At 43.4% G+C, this 15,267-nt stretch overlaps 1 protein-coding gene across 8 annotated transcripts in view; it reads right to left on the bottom strand.

Annotated features, from left to right (window-relative positions):
- Positions 1-3,888: 3,888 nt before the first annotated feature.
- SMARCD3 (SWI/SNF related, matrix associated, actin dependent regulator of chromatin, subfamily d, member 3) overlaps positions 3,889-15,267 on the bottom strand; it is a 90,362-nt gene continuing 78,983 nt past the window's right edge. For all 8 annotated transcript variants that reach the window (XM_065667133.1, XM_065667131.1, XM_065667132.1 and 5 more), the window contains 5 exons: positions 14,757-14,854; positions 13,279-13,414; positions 10,961-11,083; positions 8,493-8,594; positions 3,889-8,395 (listed from right to left, as the gene is read on the bottom strand). In XM_065667133.1, coding sequence (XP_065523205.1) covers positions 8,342-8,395; positions 8,493-8,594; positions 10,961-11,083; positions 13,279-13,414; positions 14,757-14,854 — 513 coding nt within the window. In that variant the 3' untranslated portion in view covers positions 3,889-8,341. The remainder of the gene's footprint in view (positions 8,396-8,492; positions 8,595-10,960; positions 11,084-13,278; positions 13,415-14,756; positions 14,855-15,267) is intronic.

Here is a 15,267-nt window from a genome sequence, read left to right as displayed (position 1 = left end):
CCTGGAAAACAGAATGAAAATCAACAGTCATGTGGCAAGCTCCAGTGCAAATGTATTTGAGTGATAAACAGAATCTCAGACCTCCAATACACTGTGTTGGAATGTGGGTAAAGGGGCCAACAGGGTGTCAGGGTGCAGCCACAGGGCCCCACAAAACAAATCTGGGGAAAGTACTGTAAGGTGGGGGAGAGTACTGGGAGGGGAAGAGTACTAAAAGCAGGGGTGTCCTATTTCCTACATTTAGAATCACAGAATTATCGAATCAACTGGGTTGGAAAAGACCTTTAAGATCACTACATCCAACCGTTACCCCAGGACTGACAAAAACACCACTAACCCATGTCACTGAGGGCCTCATCTACACGGTTTGTGAACTCTTCCACAGGTGGTGATCCCATTTCCTTGGCAGCCTGTTCCAGTACCTGATTACCCTCTCTGTGAAAATTTTTTTCCTAATATCCAGTCTAAACTTCCCTGGTGTAACTTGAGGCCATTACCTCTTGTTGTATCATTAATTACTTTGGAGACCAGCCACCTCCTTGCTTCATGCTCCTCCCAGGTACAGAGTGACAAGGCTCCCACTGAGCCTTCTCCAGACTAAACAACCCCATGTCCTTCAGCTGCTCCTCATCACACTTGTGCTCCAGACCCTTCACCGGCTTTGTTACCCTTCTCTGGACTCGCTCCAGCACTTCAGTGTCTTTCTTTAGCTGAGGGGCCCAGAACTGAACACAAGACTCCAGGTGCGGCTCCCGGGGAACATCCTGGGGCTGCCCTGACCCGGCTCAGCTCCAGCTGACCGGGAGCTGCCGCACCGAGCGGTTTGAAGCTCCCCATCCCACCACTGCCAGAAGCCAGCAGGCAAGGCCTGCACACACCGAAGCGGCTCACTCGCCCCATGGATATCCTCAGCCTTCACCCACCGCCGCCCCCCGCACCCATCGCGCCGCCGTTGCTACCTGGGACACCGCGCAAGCGCCGGCTGCCGGCAGAGAGCGAAGGCCCGGCTGCAGCGCCGCGCTCCGGCCACGAGGCGGCAGCACCTGCAAGCAGCCGGCGGTTGCTTTCCTTACCCTTAGGCAACGCAATGCCCGGCGGGCGGCAGCGTGGAGCACTCGCAGCACCAGCACCGTTTGGTCGCCGAGGGGCAGCAGCGAGAGCAGCTTTGGTGGCCTCCGTCGTGCGTGCGGTCATGGTCGGGGCAATTCCAGGCAAAGTTACGGGTTGGGAAGAGAAGTGATTCAGAGCAGCCCTATGGAGAAGGACTTGGGGGCGCTGGGTGACGAGAAGCTCAACATGACCCGGCAGTGTGCGCTGGCAGACCAGAAACCAACCATGTCCTGGGCTGCATCACCAACAGGCCGAGGGAGGGGATTCTTCCCTTCTGTTCCAGGCTCATGAGATCCCACTCAGAGTAGTGTGTGCAGTGTCCTCAACGAAAGAAGGACACAGACCTGTTGGAGCGAGTCCAAAGGAGGCCACAAGGATGAAAAGGGGCTGGGGCACCTCCCATACAAAGACTGAGAAAATTTGGGCTGTTCAGGCTGGAGAGAGCTGCATGAAGACCTCATAGTGATACGCGCATTGACATCAATGTATCAATAGAAGTACCTGAAGGAGCCTACAACAATGCTGGAGAGGGACTCGTTGCCAGGGACTGTAGTGATAGTACAAGGGGCAACGGATTCAAACTGGAACAGTGCAGATTTGGGTTAGATATAAGGAAGAAAGTCATTACGGTGAGAGTGGTGAGGCGCTGGCACAGGCTGCCCGAGGAAGCTGTGGCTGCCCCATGCCTGGCAGTGTTCAAGGCCAGGCTGGACGGGGCTTGGAGCAACCTGGTCTGGTGGAAGGTGTCCCTGCCCATGGCAGGGGGGTGGAACTGGGTGAGCTTTAAGGTCCCTTCCCACCCAAACCATCCTATGGGTGCCGCGCTGCAGCAGCGCTATTTGGCGTCGCCTACCCCCGCGCGCAGGCGCGGCAGGCGCGGTGCGGCAGCGACGTGTGGCCGTTGGGCGGCAGTAGCGAGCGCGGTGTAACGGGGCTCGGCGCGCTGCGCGCTGCTCCACGTGCTGTACCGAACGTTGGTCGCCGGGCGGCAGAAGCGACCCCGGCTTCGCCTGGCGTCCCAGGACTACAGCTCCCGGCATGCTCGGGAGGCAGCCGTCCGTCCTTTTTGGTCGTCCGGGGACACCGTCCCCTCCCGTCCTGTGCCTTCTTGTCCGCCGCAGGTGCATCGGATACCCGATGCGATCGCAACACTACGCTCCCCAGACTGGCTCCGGGAACAGCCCTCTTCGCCCCCCCCCGTGCCCCCGTGCTGTGCCGATCTGAGCCTGCATCACAAAACCCGTCGGCCTCGGCACCCGCTTCTCTCGGCGACGGCTCCACTCTTCCCCTGGCTCACACGGGCCCACATAAGAAGCCGCGGGAGCGAGCCTGCTGCAGGGCTCGGGCCCCCCGACATTCCTCCACCCCAGGGGCATCTCGGAGGTCGGTCGGCTGCCGGACCGAAGGGCTGAAGGGCGGAGCCCACCCAAACAAGACGAGCAGGGCGCAGGACGCTAGGAGAAACAAGCGGCAGCCAGCCGGAGAGTAGCAAGGAAAAGCCGTAAACGAGTGGTACAAGAGAAATGATAGGCACAGCAAGAAGGGAGGGTGACAGGGGTGGAGAAAGAAACAGGAGCGTCAGAGGAGGAGAGGCAGAACGAGGGAGTAGGAGCGGGACAGATAATGCAAAAGACCTCAGACGGACAGCACAATAGAGAGGGATTAAAACAAGAACAAGGGCAGGGAGCAGGAGAGAGGTCTTCCTTTCCTTTTTCACCCTTCTCGCTTTCTACTCTTCACCCGCCTCACTTCTTTGTCATTCTTTCCTGACACTGTTGGGCTAAGAAACCTTAACCCAGACACAAAACCTTCTTCACTGGGCTGAACTGTAGCTTGCTCATCCTGAGAAAGGTTTCTGATACTACTGGCTCTGTAGTACCTCTGTTGGGAGGCTGTGTGCTGTTTACACAGCTTATTCCAGGATCCTCTATAGTAAGAATTAGTGCCAGAGCTTAGCGCTAGTGACTAAAGCAAATAAAGCCTTACGCCACTTGAACTGTACTTTAACCTTTGTTTTTATCTATGGAAATATAACTGGTAGATAAGTATATAAAACTTTACAGGATATTATGTAACAAAAGATAAGGAAATATCTCAAGACACAACAAAAAGGGTGCCTGGAGGCTGTGGAACCAAATCAGAAGAGGAGAAAAAACAGACTCTGCAAACAGGATTGATTGTATGTGCCTTAAGTGCCACCAGGAAATCAAGGAACCTGTAGAGATTATGAAATGCAGTAACAATCAACAGGCAGGTCCCTCTGGAGAGGCACCCAGCTCGAGTTGTAACTGCTGTATTAAACACAGTGGAAAAGGAATTCTGATTCTTTTATTAAAGTGGAGGTGACATCTGTGTAATTCCTACCACAGTCTAGATGGTGCCTGTATTATTTTCCACACCACCTCTGAACATTCAAGCTCTAGCCCCAGCTGCAACTTGGTTGTTGACAGTAACAGTGGTAATGATAAATGTACTCCAGTGGTAAGGATTTTTCCTGCAGAGGAGCCAGATCTCTCCAGTAGTAAGGATTTTTCTCCTTTTCATTATGAAAATGGTTGAAGATGGAATCCAGTCAAGAAATGAGTAAGAAAGATCCAAACAGCAACAGTTCTCATCTTTGTAAAGTCCTATGAAAACCTGTGTATGTTTAAGCCTGTGTATGGGTGCGTGCAGGTGCATGCAAAGCTGAACAGAAATCCAAAAACTTGAGAATAGTAGGAGCAGAAAGAAACTAACTGTACTTGTCTTTGTTAAGACACGTAAGGTTAGTGCAAAAGATACAAAGAAACAAAGTATTTATTGTTAAAAGCTTTTCTATGAATCACTCAGCATCATACAATGAAGATATGGTGGCTACAGAGTAGAGGGAGTTTCTCTCTTCTCCCTCTCCCCGTCTTTATACACATATTTGCTCACTCTCACAAACCCACAGTTGTATTTTTCTTTTAATGGAGTTCCTTTCTTCAGTGAGATTGGAAAAGGTGTTTATCATACAGGATCTGGCAGAACAGATACATCCTATTAAACAACAGAGCAGTTACAGAAAGGAGACCTCTTTCTTCAGGAAAAAAGAGCTTTCTTTTTCCCCATCATCTCTTTGCCATAAAAGGGTTATCAAGACACCAAAACAAAACAAAACAAAAAAAGGCCAAAAAAAAAAAAAAACCCTAATACCAAATTAGCATTTTGGCAAAATTAGGAACCCAAGGATATGCCCCAATATTGACATATGCACTAATATTTTCACTTGGCTTCCACAGAATAAATTCTAAAAATGTGGTTTAAAAAACTTGCCAGCTGAAACAATGTCTGCACTACAACTACTCACCCTGCTAAGCTGAACAACTGAATCCCTGTTAATAACAGTGGAAAATGTTTTGACAATATGTCTCCAAAGTTACTTGCAGAACATTTGGATTTGTCCTGCTAGCCCATTTCCCAGGCTACATCCAAGTTGAGACTGGCTCTCTCCCACATGCTCTCTACAGGTAAACATACACACGTGCACACAACATATACAGACTCACATAGACTGTGCTATTTCCAAAGTACTTTGCACATTATCCTGTGCTAAGTCTTACAGACACTTCAGTGGTGCTCTGCTCCATCTTTTTATTTCATTTCCTACTGCTCTCTATTCCATAATCAATCATTTGTTTTCCCTTAAATTTCTAAGAACTCTTGGTCTGAATCCTGACTCATGGCCAACAGCACAAAGGACTAAAAAAAGTGTTTTGAACCTGCCATCTCAACACTTCAGCTCCCAGACAGCTTTATCTTCTACTGGTACTCCAGAATTCTGTTTTAACCCTCTCCTAGTTTGATGCTATATTTCCTAACAGTCTATATTTTCATCTATGCATTAAATACATCTACGCACAGAATGTTTTCTTGCAATATACACAGATTTGTATTGTACTGTGGCAGCAACTGAAGACTCCAAAACACAGAATCTCTGAGTGGTTCGGGTTGAAGGGATGCTAAAGATCATCTAGTTCCAACCCCCTGCCATGGGTAGGGACACCTTCCACTAGACCAGGTTGCTCCAAGCCCTGTCCAACATTGGCCTTGAACACTGCCAGGGATGGGGCAGCCACAGCTTCTCTGGGCACCCTGTGCCAGGGCCTCACCACCCTCACAGGGAAGAACTTCTGCCTCAGATCGCATCTAAATCTCCCCTCTGTCAGTTTAAAGCCATTCCCCCTTGTCCTGTCCCTACCTGCCCTTGTAAAAAATCCCTCTCCAGATTTCTTGCAGGCCCTCTTTAGGTATTAGAAGGTTGCTCTAAGTCTCCCTGGAGCCTTCTCCAGGCTGAACAAGCCAAACATCTTCCTTTCATTTTTTATACATACAAAAGGACAACTGTTCTGAACTTAAAATGAATTTATCATTTACAATCTGTCACAATTACATGCCTGTTCAGTACTACTACCACTGCATTTTCATTTTCATACGCCCAAGCATATGCCCAGTATTCCTCCATTATTTCTCTTCAAATATAATTTCTCTTTTTGCAAACAAGCAAGCTCCTGGCTGCACTCCTGGAACAGAGGACAGAATTTCTCTGTGTCTCTCCAGTAAAATCCCTGAACACAGGAAAAAAGCATCAAAATCTCAAATCCCAGTTTAATCAAAGGAAACATACCTGACAGCTATTCCTAAGACTCACTGTTCGTGACCATTCTTTTCACTTACAGTAGGAATATGGTCAGTGGGATGTAAGAATTTAGATTTTGGATTGCCATCCTCAGTGTCATCTACAGTGGCTGACTCATGCATGTGCATGCATGGACACACGCATACATACACGCTTCAGTACAGCATTGGTGCTTTACATGGATCTACCTTCCAGGGACACTGTTGTGAACACTGGGCAGCAATACCACATTAGTTTCATTAGCTTGCTCTGAAACAGAAATAGATCCATCCAATTAATTCAACAGAGAGATTCTAAAAGCAGGCTGGACTCCATTATGTTGCCAGCTGTGGCACATGACTGAAATTTCTCTGTACAAATATTTGCCACTTCAATGGGAAAGTTCTCAAAACACAAAATTCCTTGGCAGACATCCCGTAGGCATCTATCCCAGTCCCATGCCCTTCTCACATCCTTGCATATCATTCTCCACATTTCTTACTCCTTGAGACTGAATGCATCCCCTGAATGTAGCTGCTCTGTTTACCACATACAGAAAAGAGTTTTATACACTGGACAGCATGCACACAACTGACACAGCAGCATAATAAATATGGAAGCACAGTAGCAGATGATCCCCACTGTTTTCCCTCATAATGCTTGCTTGTAGTCCAACTAGTGGAGTCCTAAAGAAAGTAAGATTTCAAGTCTGGCACCCTCACAGCCCCTCACCATACCCCGTTTAAGACTGCAAGATTTCACATTTTACTGCAAAAAGAGGTTTTAACACAAAAAAAGTTCCAAACAAAGCCATTCCTGGTAAAAGGCCTCGGGCAAAGAGGTACAACTATGCTTTTTCTCACACCAACAGTTCTGTGTGATGGTACTACCATCATGACTGCAATCAAATGTAAATTTTCCACAACATCTCTGAACACAATGGACAGAGTAAAGGCTATAGCACTATTAATGTGAAAGCACAGGTATTAAATGAAGGGGTGGAAGAGAAGACTATCTCTTTTGTGACTGGACAGAAGAAACTTCTAAGTTTGACACAGAAATTGGCAAAGATAGCAGAAGAGAGAAGGACAATACTACAGCAAAGTGCATTATTCAGAAGAGCTGTCTCCCGTACCACATGTGAATTTGATTATCTTTCCAAGAAAGTGAAAGAAGATGCAAAGGAGTAACCTAAGAGCATTCTGAGTGCCACATCATCCGGACAGTTACAATCTGGCAGCTGCTTTTTTGCTGAAATTTGCAGAAATCATGTTGGGCCACTGATTAAGGGCTAGTCTATGTACTACAACAAAGGAGGAGAGGAGGATTTAATGAACATGTCCCTGCCTCCAATTAAATATGGTTTAAATTCCCATAGTCTGAATTTGTTGTACATTTACAAAGAAGATGGTTTTGGTGTGATACGTTCTCTGTGCTATTTAAGGCTGATAGTGCTTTATAACTCAACAGCGTCCTATATGACCAGTATGTATCATGTATGGGGGAACCAAATCACTCATAGTAAGGGGCAGTTCACCTATAATCAAAACGTGAGACCTGTTAACATCTTGAAGTAAAGAGAAAGCTGCCACATGATAAGAAGTTAAGCTTCTTGGATTCTGCACCAACTTAATTAGGGAACTTCTTTTCAGTGCAGATCCCTACTGGCACACAGAGAAACATTTAAGATGTCTTGTATTTAACATATATGCTTATTGTTAGTATCTGCTGTGTTCAAGGCAGGTATCAGCAAAGCACCATTAAGTTATTTTAATTTTCTCAGAATGACTCATTTCTTGCTTCAACCTCAGCTTTGCTAATACCACTGACATTAAGGATGCCTAAGAAGCTCTCATCCCTCAGATAATTCTCTTCCTCTCAGTACAGCACACTGATCATACCCATCTACAGATAATGTAAATCAGTCTAGCTTTCACTGCAGGGGCAAGGGAAAAAAGAAGTATTAGAATTTGCAGAAGAGATGTCCTGACTATGCTTCTTTCTTCCAGAAAGGCTCTTCATTCCAGGAATGAAAATCCTCCTAGTTTCTTCTTTCCCATGGTGAGATGGCTTCTTGTACTGTTCCACCTGGAGTAAAAAATCTATTCAGGAATATAAAGCATTCCACAGCTATAAGACAGACTATCTTGTCTAATTCCAGAGAAGTTACTATTTGAGACTCTTAGGTAAATAGGATGAGAACTGCATTTATTTCTCTAAATCTGTAGTCTCCTATAACACCTATCTCAACCTCCCCCTTCAGTGCCACCCACAATTCTATGCATAGCCCATTAGGATTTGCTGTGTAGTGTCTGAACTTTCCACTAAAACTTAATGATGTGCGTTGATGAATGAACCTTTAATCTTCTTTAACACTGACACTTGTATGGCGCTGTCTCTGGCCTGGAATTGTTTGAGACACCCCCCATGGGCAAGATTTTCAAGGGTCACTCAAAGCTGGTGTTCTGACTGGTGTGCTGATGGTACATTCTCATCCAGTCAGGAAGCAGGTCCATGTGTAACAGTGAGCTAAGTAACACTGGGAAGTCCACTGGTTTGGTGGTCATGATGCCAATGGGATCTTGTGAACAGTACTTATGTGTTGCGCACTCCCAGAGATTGTTCCAGTTCCTGCCGGCGCTGCTGTATCTGAAAGTAAAAGAGAAACTGTATAGTTTAGCAGATTCAATTTTTTAGTGGCAGAAGATTCATTTATAAGCCAGCAGTGTGGATAATTCCTTCATACCTTGCAGTAGAAATATCTGCTCACAGCCTCTTGAGACCATGGCTCATGATAAAATTCAGCTCTGCGTTCTTCCTCTGGGTTTCCAACTACATCAGTCATCACCTGTGACAAAAATAAAAATGTTTTTCATTATAGCTCTTCTACCATGTAAAGAAACGTAAAGAGATTTACCTGAAGTCAAATTTTATCTGTATTACTACATTAAAAATATTCAGGACCATTCTTTAAGCCCAAGGCAAATGGACAATGAATGTCATGTGTGCTTAATTACCAAAACAATATGGTCACATACAAACTGTCATCTGTGAACAGCTCCTAACCTCTGCTTTCTCTGTGCCAAGGAATAATTCTGAACACCAGTAGCTGCCCTGGCCAAGTGCCACAATCACTAACAGCTTGACAGCATGGATAGCTTAGTTCCAGCACCCAGGAAAAGTTCCCCAGCACCATCTATTTTATTAGCCTGTGTATTCAAAGAACCTCAGTAGTTACCCATACACAGGGTAACAGTTTGAAATTATTAAGGTATTCACATTAGATTGAAACACAAATCTATACTAGTGTTGCCCTTATCTCAAAGTGTATTTCACCTTGATTTTGAGAAAAGTTCTGATGGCGAAAGCATTAAGGAAAAGTTATTCTACTGAAGTGTGAGGAATAGAAAACCCTAGTAATTCCAAAAAATCCTGAGCTGATTTTCCAGTCTCTACACAACTACCAAGAAAGCAGGATTTGAACAGAAAGTTGTTTGAAGAATTAGTGGATGGGACCACCTGGAAAACTGCCCTTAAGGACAAAGAAGCTGAACAGAGCTGGCAGCTCTTTAAGGACATTCTTCTTAGAGTGGAAGAGCTCTAGATCCATTTGTAAGAAACATGGCAAGGAAGGCAGAGACAAGCATGACACAGCAAGGACCTCCTGGTCAAACTAAAGCGTAAGAAGGAAATGAACAGGCAGTGGAACTAGGGACTTGTATCCTGGGAAGAATATGGGGATGCTCCCCAGATGTGTAGGGATCAGCTCAGGAAACCTAAGGCCAGCTGGAGCTGGATTTGTCCCTCTACTCTGCTCTTGTGAGATGATGTACTGTGTCCAGCTCTGGAATCCACAGTACAAGAAAGACATGGAGCTGTTGGAGTGGGTCCAGAGGAAGCCACGAAAATTGTGACAGGGGTGAAACACCTCTCCTATGAAGAAAAGATGAGAGAGCTGGAATTCACCCTGGAGAAGCTCTGGAGAGACCTTACTGTGCCATTCAATACTTCAAGGAGTTTTTTAAGAAAGGTGGGGACAGACTTTTTACCAAGACCTGTAGTGACAGAACAAGGGGCAACGGTTTTAAACTGAAAGAGGGTAGGTTTAAATTAGATACAAGAAAGACTTTTTAACGATGTGGTTGATGAGGCACTGGCACAGGTTGCCACAAGAAGCTGTAGCTTCCCCATCCCTGGCCAGACTGGATGGGGCTTGGAGCAACCTGGTCCAGTGGAAGGTGTCCCTGCGCATAGCAGGGGGTTGGAACTCGATGAGTTTAAAGGTTCCTTCCAACCCAAAGCATCCTATGATTCTGTAAAAAAATAACATTTGGATGACTAAGTCTCCAGCATCACAGAATTAAGGGTAAATATAAAAATGTTCACATGATTTGCAGAGTAGTATTGTGCAATTATAATTCTGATGCGAGCAGGGCATAACTTTATAGAGAAGGCCCTTATTGGACTGGTTGTCAGTCAGGGAGAACACTGAACAACTGTTCTAAGTATTCAGTCAGAGAAGCTCTACAGCAACTCAGTTTTTAAGCTCTTCAAACTTAAAAGGTGCTTTATTTAAACATTCTTTCAAATGCCTGTCCCCTTTTGAATACAGTGTAAGTAATAATAATCATAGTCTTAACAACAGATCTTTTGGAACACTATTGACTAAGAAACTAGACATTTCTATTTGAAAGATATGATTTTATTAAAATAATTTCATAGATTCATTAATACATCTGATTTTGAGGTGTCTTTACGAGGAACTGTATGAGGAACAAATTACTAATTTTTGTTGGCAAAACCCAACTTGTTTACATTACATTTCCTAGCTACCTCAAAGATAAGCTCAAAGGCAGCTCATATTTAATGTGCCTATTTATTAAATAAGATTAAATTATGAATAAAATACTCAAATTGTGTTAATCGTACACAATATAGCTTTAATTTTACAGAATACACCAACACAGCCCTGCACTTCACCCTTGCTGTCTGACCACAAATTCACCCACCATTAAGCACAGCTGTTCTGCTGGAAGTGGAATACAGCCTAAGCTGTCTTTCCTGCATACTGTCTGCTCTGGGATTGCAGTATTCCACTCACTGTCTGTCTTTCACCAGTTTTCCATCCTGGATGTTTTAGCTATAAACCGTATATGCACTAAGATAAAATTCTTACATTCTGGTTCCACTATTCTTCTTCAAACCTTAGCTTACCTTAAGATCCCTACTTTGGGACCGGAGAAGGTCTTGGATGTATCCTTTGGGATCTTTGGAGAAACTCAGCATGAAATCACGTTGTATTTTTAGCTGATTTATAGATTCAATTGTCTCATGAATCTGACAGAAAAAAACAAAGCAGATATACTTGATTCTTCCCATGATCCAGTAACCCTGACGTGAGCCCTATTAGCATTTCTTGTGAAGTATAAAGGTGACAGTTATGTACCACAGACTTGCACAGGTCCCCATGGCTTTCTCCCTTCAAAGAGGGAGTTAACCGCAATCTTGCAATTATGTTTTGGTTTCACCTGTACTTCCGCTATATACGTATGTATGGGATTCTTCTTCACTTCCTATATTGAACTGCTGAATAGGATCCTATATACAATACTGAAGAGCTAAGCCATGTCACTATACAATGTAATAGTTTCCTGTGTATAATTAGTCTTTCTGACAACTCTGAGATTTTTCAGGAAAGATGCTATATAGTATGTCTTTAGACAGTGCCCAATGCGAGAAAGCAGTTACTGCCCAGGTTAATCATCATCGTATCTTCAATACCTTGCTGTGATCCTTAAAATTTCTAGTGATTGCCTGATCAAGTCCACATTAAATTAACTCACATAACAGCCACGACTTCTAGATTTTTTTCTTATGAGAAAGCCCATTAAAGGTGCCAAAAAGAGTGTGAAAATGAAAAATCAGGAGTATGGAAGGTTTATAGAAAATGAGTCATATCTTCAGAATTATTATAAAAAAATTGAGCATTAGCCATCAAGGAAGAATGAAGACTCCAAACAGTCCTAAAGTCAAGGTCCTATAATCATCCTTGATAACAAAATCAAATACGATCAATGGGAGGACAGTTAATGAATCATTTGCACATACACACGCAGAAAAGCGAACTTTCGCTATTCCATTCCTCTCAAATTCCAGTCTGACATTTTAAACCTGTCTTGTTTAGTTTCATATATACATCTATTTTGCCATAACAGCTAATGTGGCCAGGCACATGGGGAAAATAATCCTTCCCTGATCTCGCTGTGCCACCAAGGCCACTAGTGTATGCACAACTATATGGTATGTTAACAGAAGAGAGCTGCTGTCAACTGAAAATCATTCCTTATTTGGGAAAATGATGTAGCCATGCTGGAGAGAAATCTGTTCGCATGCACCGAGTTTCCACTAGAGGACTCTGTGACAGCACAGCAATAAATGGTACAGATGGTAACAATGCAGCAGCCTATGCCAGTTTACTTAGAAGTTACTTCAGAAACTTCACTATCATAGGTTGCTGTCTGTTGTAGGAGGTGCTCAAAAAAAGGAGTGATGCAGACATGGGAAATGGTGGGCTGAACTGGAAATGGAATAATGCTATGCATGCTGCATGCAAGCCTATATAGGCTGGGAACCAATTGGCTGAGCAGCTGCCCTGCTGCAAAGGACCTTTCTCAAGAGCAATAAAACAAAAGATGCTACAATAGTTACCAGAATACACAGGATTGCTAGTGTCCAGCCCCCCTTTAAAATCATATGAAGACCAAGGTTTAACATATTTATTTGTAGTAGAGGTAAACAAACAGAAACTGGGCATATCTGTATGTCACGTAAGTCACCTCTGGTCCACAAAGTCACACCTCTTCTTCCCTTGCTCTGAGAAGCCACTTTTGTTCATCCCTTACCAAGCTAAACCAGCCATTTACACACATGCCAAAAGCTGGCTAACAGTCCCCACTACATGAGCCCCTAATACAAGCCTGCAGAGCTCACCACTGCTGTAAGACAGATACTGTTATTTAAAGTAGACATGATCCTTTTTCAATAACCCTGAAAACAATTCTGCCAACTGCTCCAATTGATTTTTCTTCCATGCATTTTCCATATTTGCACGTACAGCAGAGAGCTGTTCTGCAACCAAACATGTACAAGACACATCTGGAGTATGACATTCTCTTAGCTTTGCTTTATAGCAATTTAGCAAGATACCATGACCTCTCAATAAAAAGTTATAGTCAAACAGTTCAGATGATTACTGAATGCCAGAGGACTCATTATACTACCTGTGAAACTCTGTTTCTATCACCTCGACAACTGTGTCAAGCCCTGGATCACATCCTAACCAGGAATGCCACTCACTCCTCTGTATTCCCATTGCATGTGTCTGATTCATCCCTTGAAAGCACATCCAATTGAGAAGCCCCTGTCTTATAACAGTACTGTCTTTGACACGTGACACCAAGCCCACACGAAGGTACACAATGCCATGTGATACGCAATATATGCCATGTGATACCTTACTCCTGGGCTAGTACCTTGTTGTCCAATGCTGTAATCTCCTGTTGGTTAGCTGTTGAGAGAAGAAAACTACTCATCTGTCCCTTTAATGGGTCTTCAACTTCTACATCTATGTCATAACAAGCTGTCTTCTTCTGATCGTTTGGGTCAACACTATAGAGAGTATAACAGAAGACCATTAGAACTGCCATAATGAATCAGAATAAATATCCATCCAGCCAAGAATATGCTCTTTTGCAGTCTTTGCACATCTATTGCAGATGCTTGGAAGAGTTTCAGAACAGAGCATCTTCATATATTTGTATATCCCAGTATATTGTCTCATCTTTCATCAATCAGAATTCAGAGGCTCTTTGCTGTCTCTGTGCCCCTGGACATCAGTTCCTTGTCATTTTTCTTCAAGACAATGACTGTCTCTGAGGACCTCAGCTTTTTTTGGTCCACCAAATAGGTCACTGAGCTGTCTTCAATTACAGTTTATATATAGCTGTCAATCTGCATGGTAGTCAAGCTGCTTTTTGATGCTCTGTTTTATACACTCGAATCAAAAAGCAAATTTTGTTTTGATAGCCTATGTAATATTTAAACTTCGTAATGTATATTAAATTTAAAATAAAGAACCTGATTTTAAGTATATTCAGAAATGTTTGTTGTCAATATTCTGTAGGAAATGAAGTCACTATGCCCAATTAACAATAATATTTAAACACCCAGAATCACAGTTTTGACCAAGACCACAAAGGAACTTGGGAAAGACTGAAGTATCTAAATGGCAAGATTGCAATCCCCAAGAATCAATTTATCTGTCCATGTCCCTCTCCCCACCAAGTTGTCACTTATATACGGAATGTGCTGGAAGTGCCCTAGATAGCTGAGAGTTATGTTTCATCTACTATGCCAGAAATACATCTGTTTTGACAAGGATGCCAGAAGCTCAGTACTCTTGATCACAATGACCTTCTCTGATCTAGGCATTCTATACTGCGAATCTCTTGAGATCTCTGACTAGTTTGCATTCTTACAATAAGATCAACACCCAAACAACAGCTGACCTAATCCCAACAAAGCATGCATGGACTGGCCACTGCATTTGAAACTGTAATACTGTTGTACATTTTACAGTGATTGCAATGATTGTTCATGATGTACAATATCTTACTTTGTTTCCCTCTTTTTCCCTCTAAGTGGATTCAAACTCTCATTCCTCTCCCCTTAGGAAAGAAACCTGACCAACTCTTTCAGTGGTATTCTAGTAAGCATAAAAATAAGAAGTTGCTTCGTATACTCCTAGAGAATTGGTGCCATTCTATTGAAAATCATTCAGAATTATACAGACCAGAATGACACAGAGAATAAACACACAAGAAAGCCCAAGGTACCCAAGGTACCGGAAGTTATAAAAACTAGATTTTGGTCCCTGCTACTGTAGCTGTTTCTGTATTTTATATAGTGAGTGTTTTGCACATGACAGTGCTGAGCTGACTCACCATCTTACCTGATTATATGGTTTATCACTATAGGGTCTGGTGGCAGCAGCAGGTTAGTGAGTCTCTGAGGAATTTCAGAAAACTTTAGCCGTGGGCAGTCAAAGATCTGGAATACAATAAAGCATGTTATCTTTGTCCAAAACATAAACTGCAATCAAATGAGAAAGAAAGAAATCAACAGTTCAAAACTAAGGTAATTTTGAAAGCTGTAATTCTGGCTTTTATTTTTCTGTACTTACAACCTGGGCTAGTTGACAGATGCATCAGATTACAACAATTTTAGGTATCCCACTTTTGGTTTAGTTGCCAAAGGGCACAGGCCACTTTAAAAGAACACCAGTATCAAGTGTATCAATAATGGGAGAGAAGTGAACATTGCCTCTTTCACTAAGGGTTTGAAACAGCATATCGTAGAGAAAAAAATATTTTTTTTTACCAGAGGAAATATAAAAGCAGTTTGCTTTATTTTTCCCAAGATAAGTTTCCTGCAATATTTCATGCTAAATAAAAATACAAGAA

This window comes from Lathamus discolor, chromosome 2, assembly GCF_037157495.1.
Source record: "Lathamus discolor isolate bLatDis1 chromosome 2, bLatDis1.hap1, whole genome shotgun sequence".
Lineage (NCBI taxonomy): Eukaryota > Metazoa > Chordata > Aves > Psittaciformes > Psittacidae > Lathamus > Lathamus discolor.
This window is presented reverse-complemented; position numbering and strand designations above follow the sequence as displayed.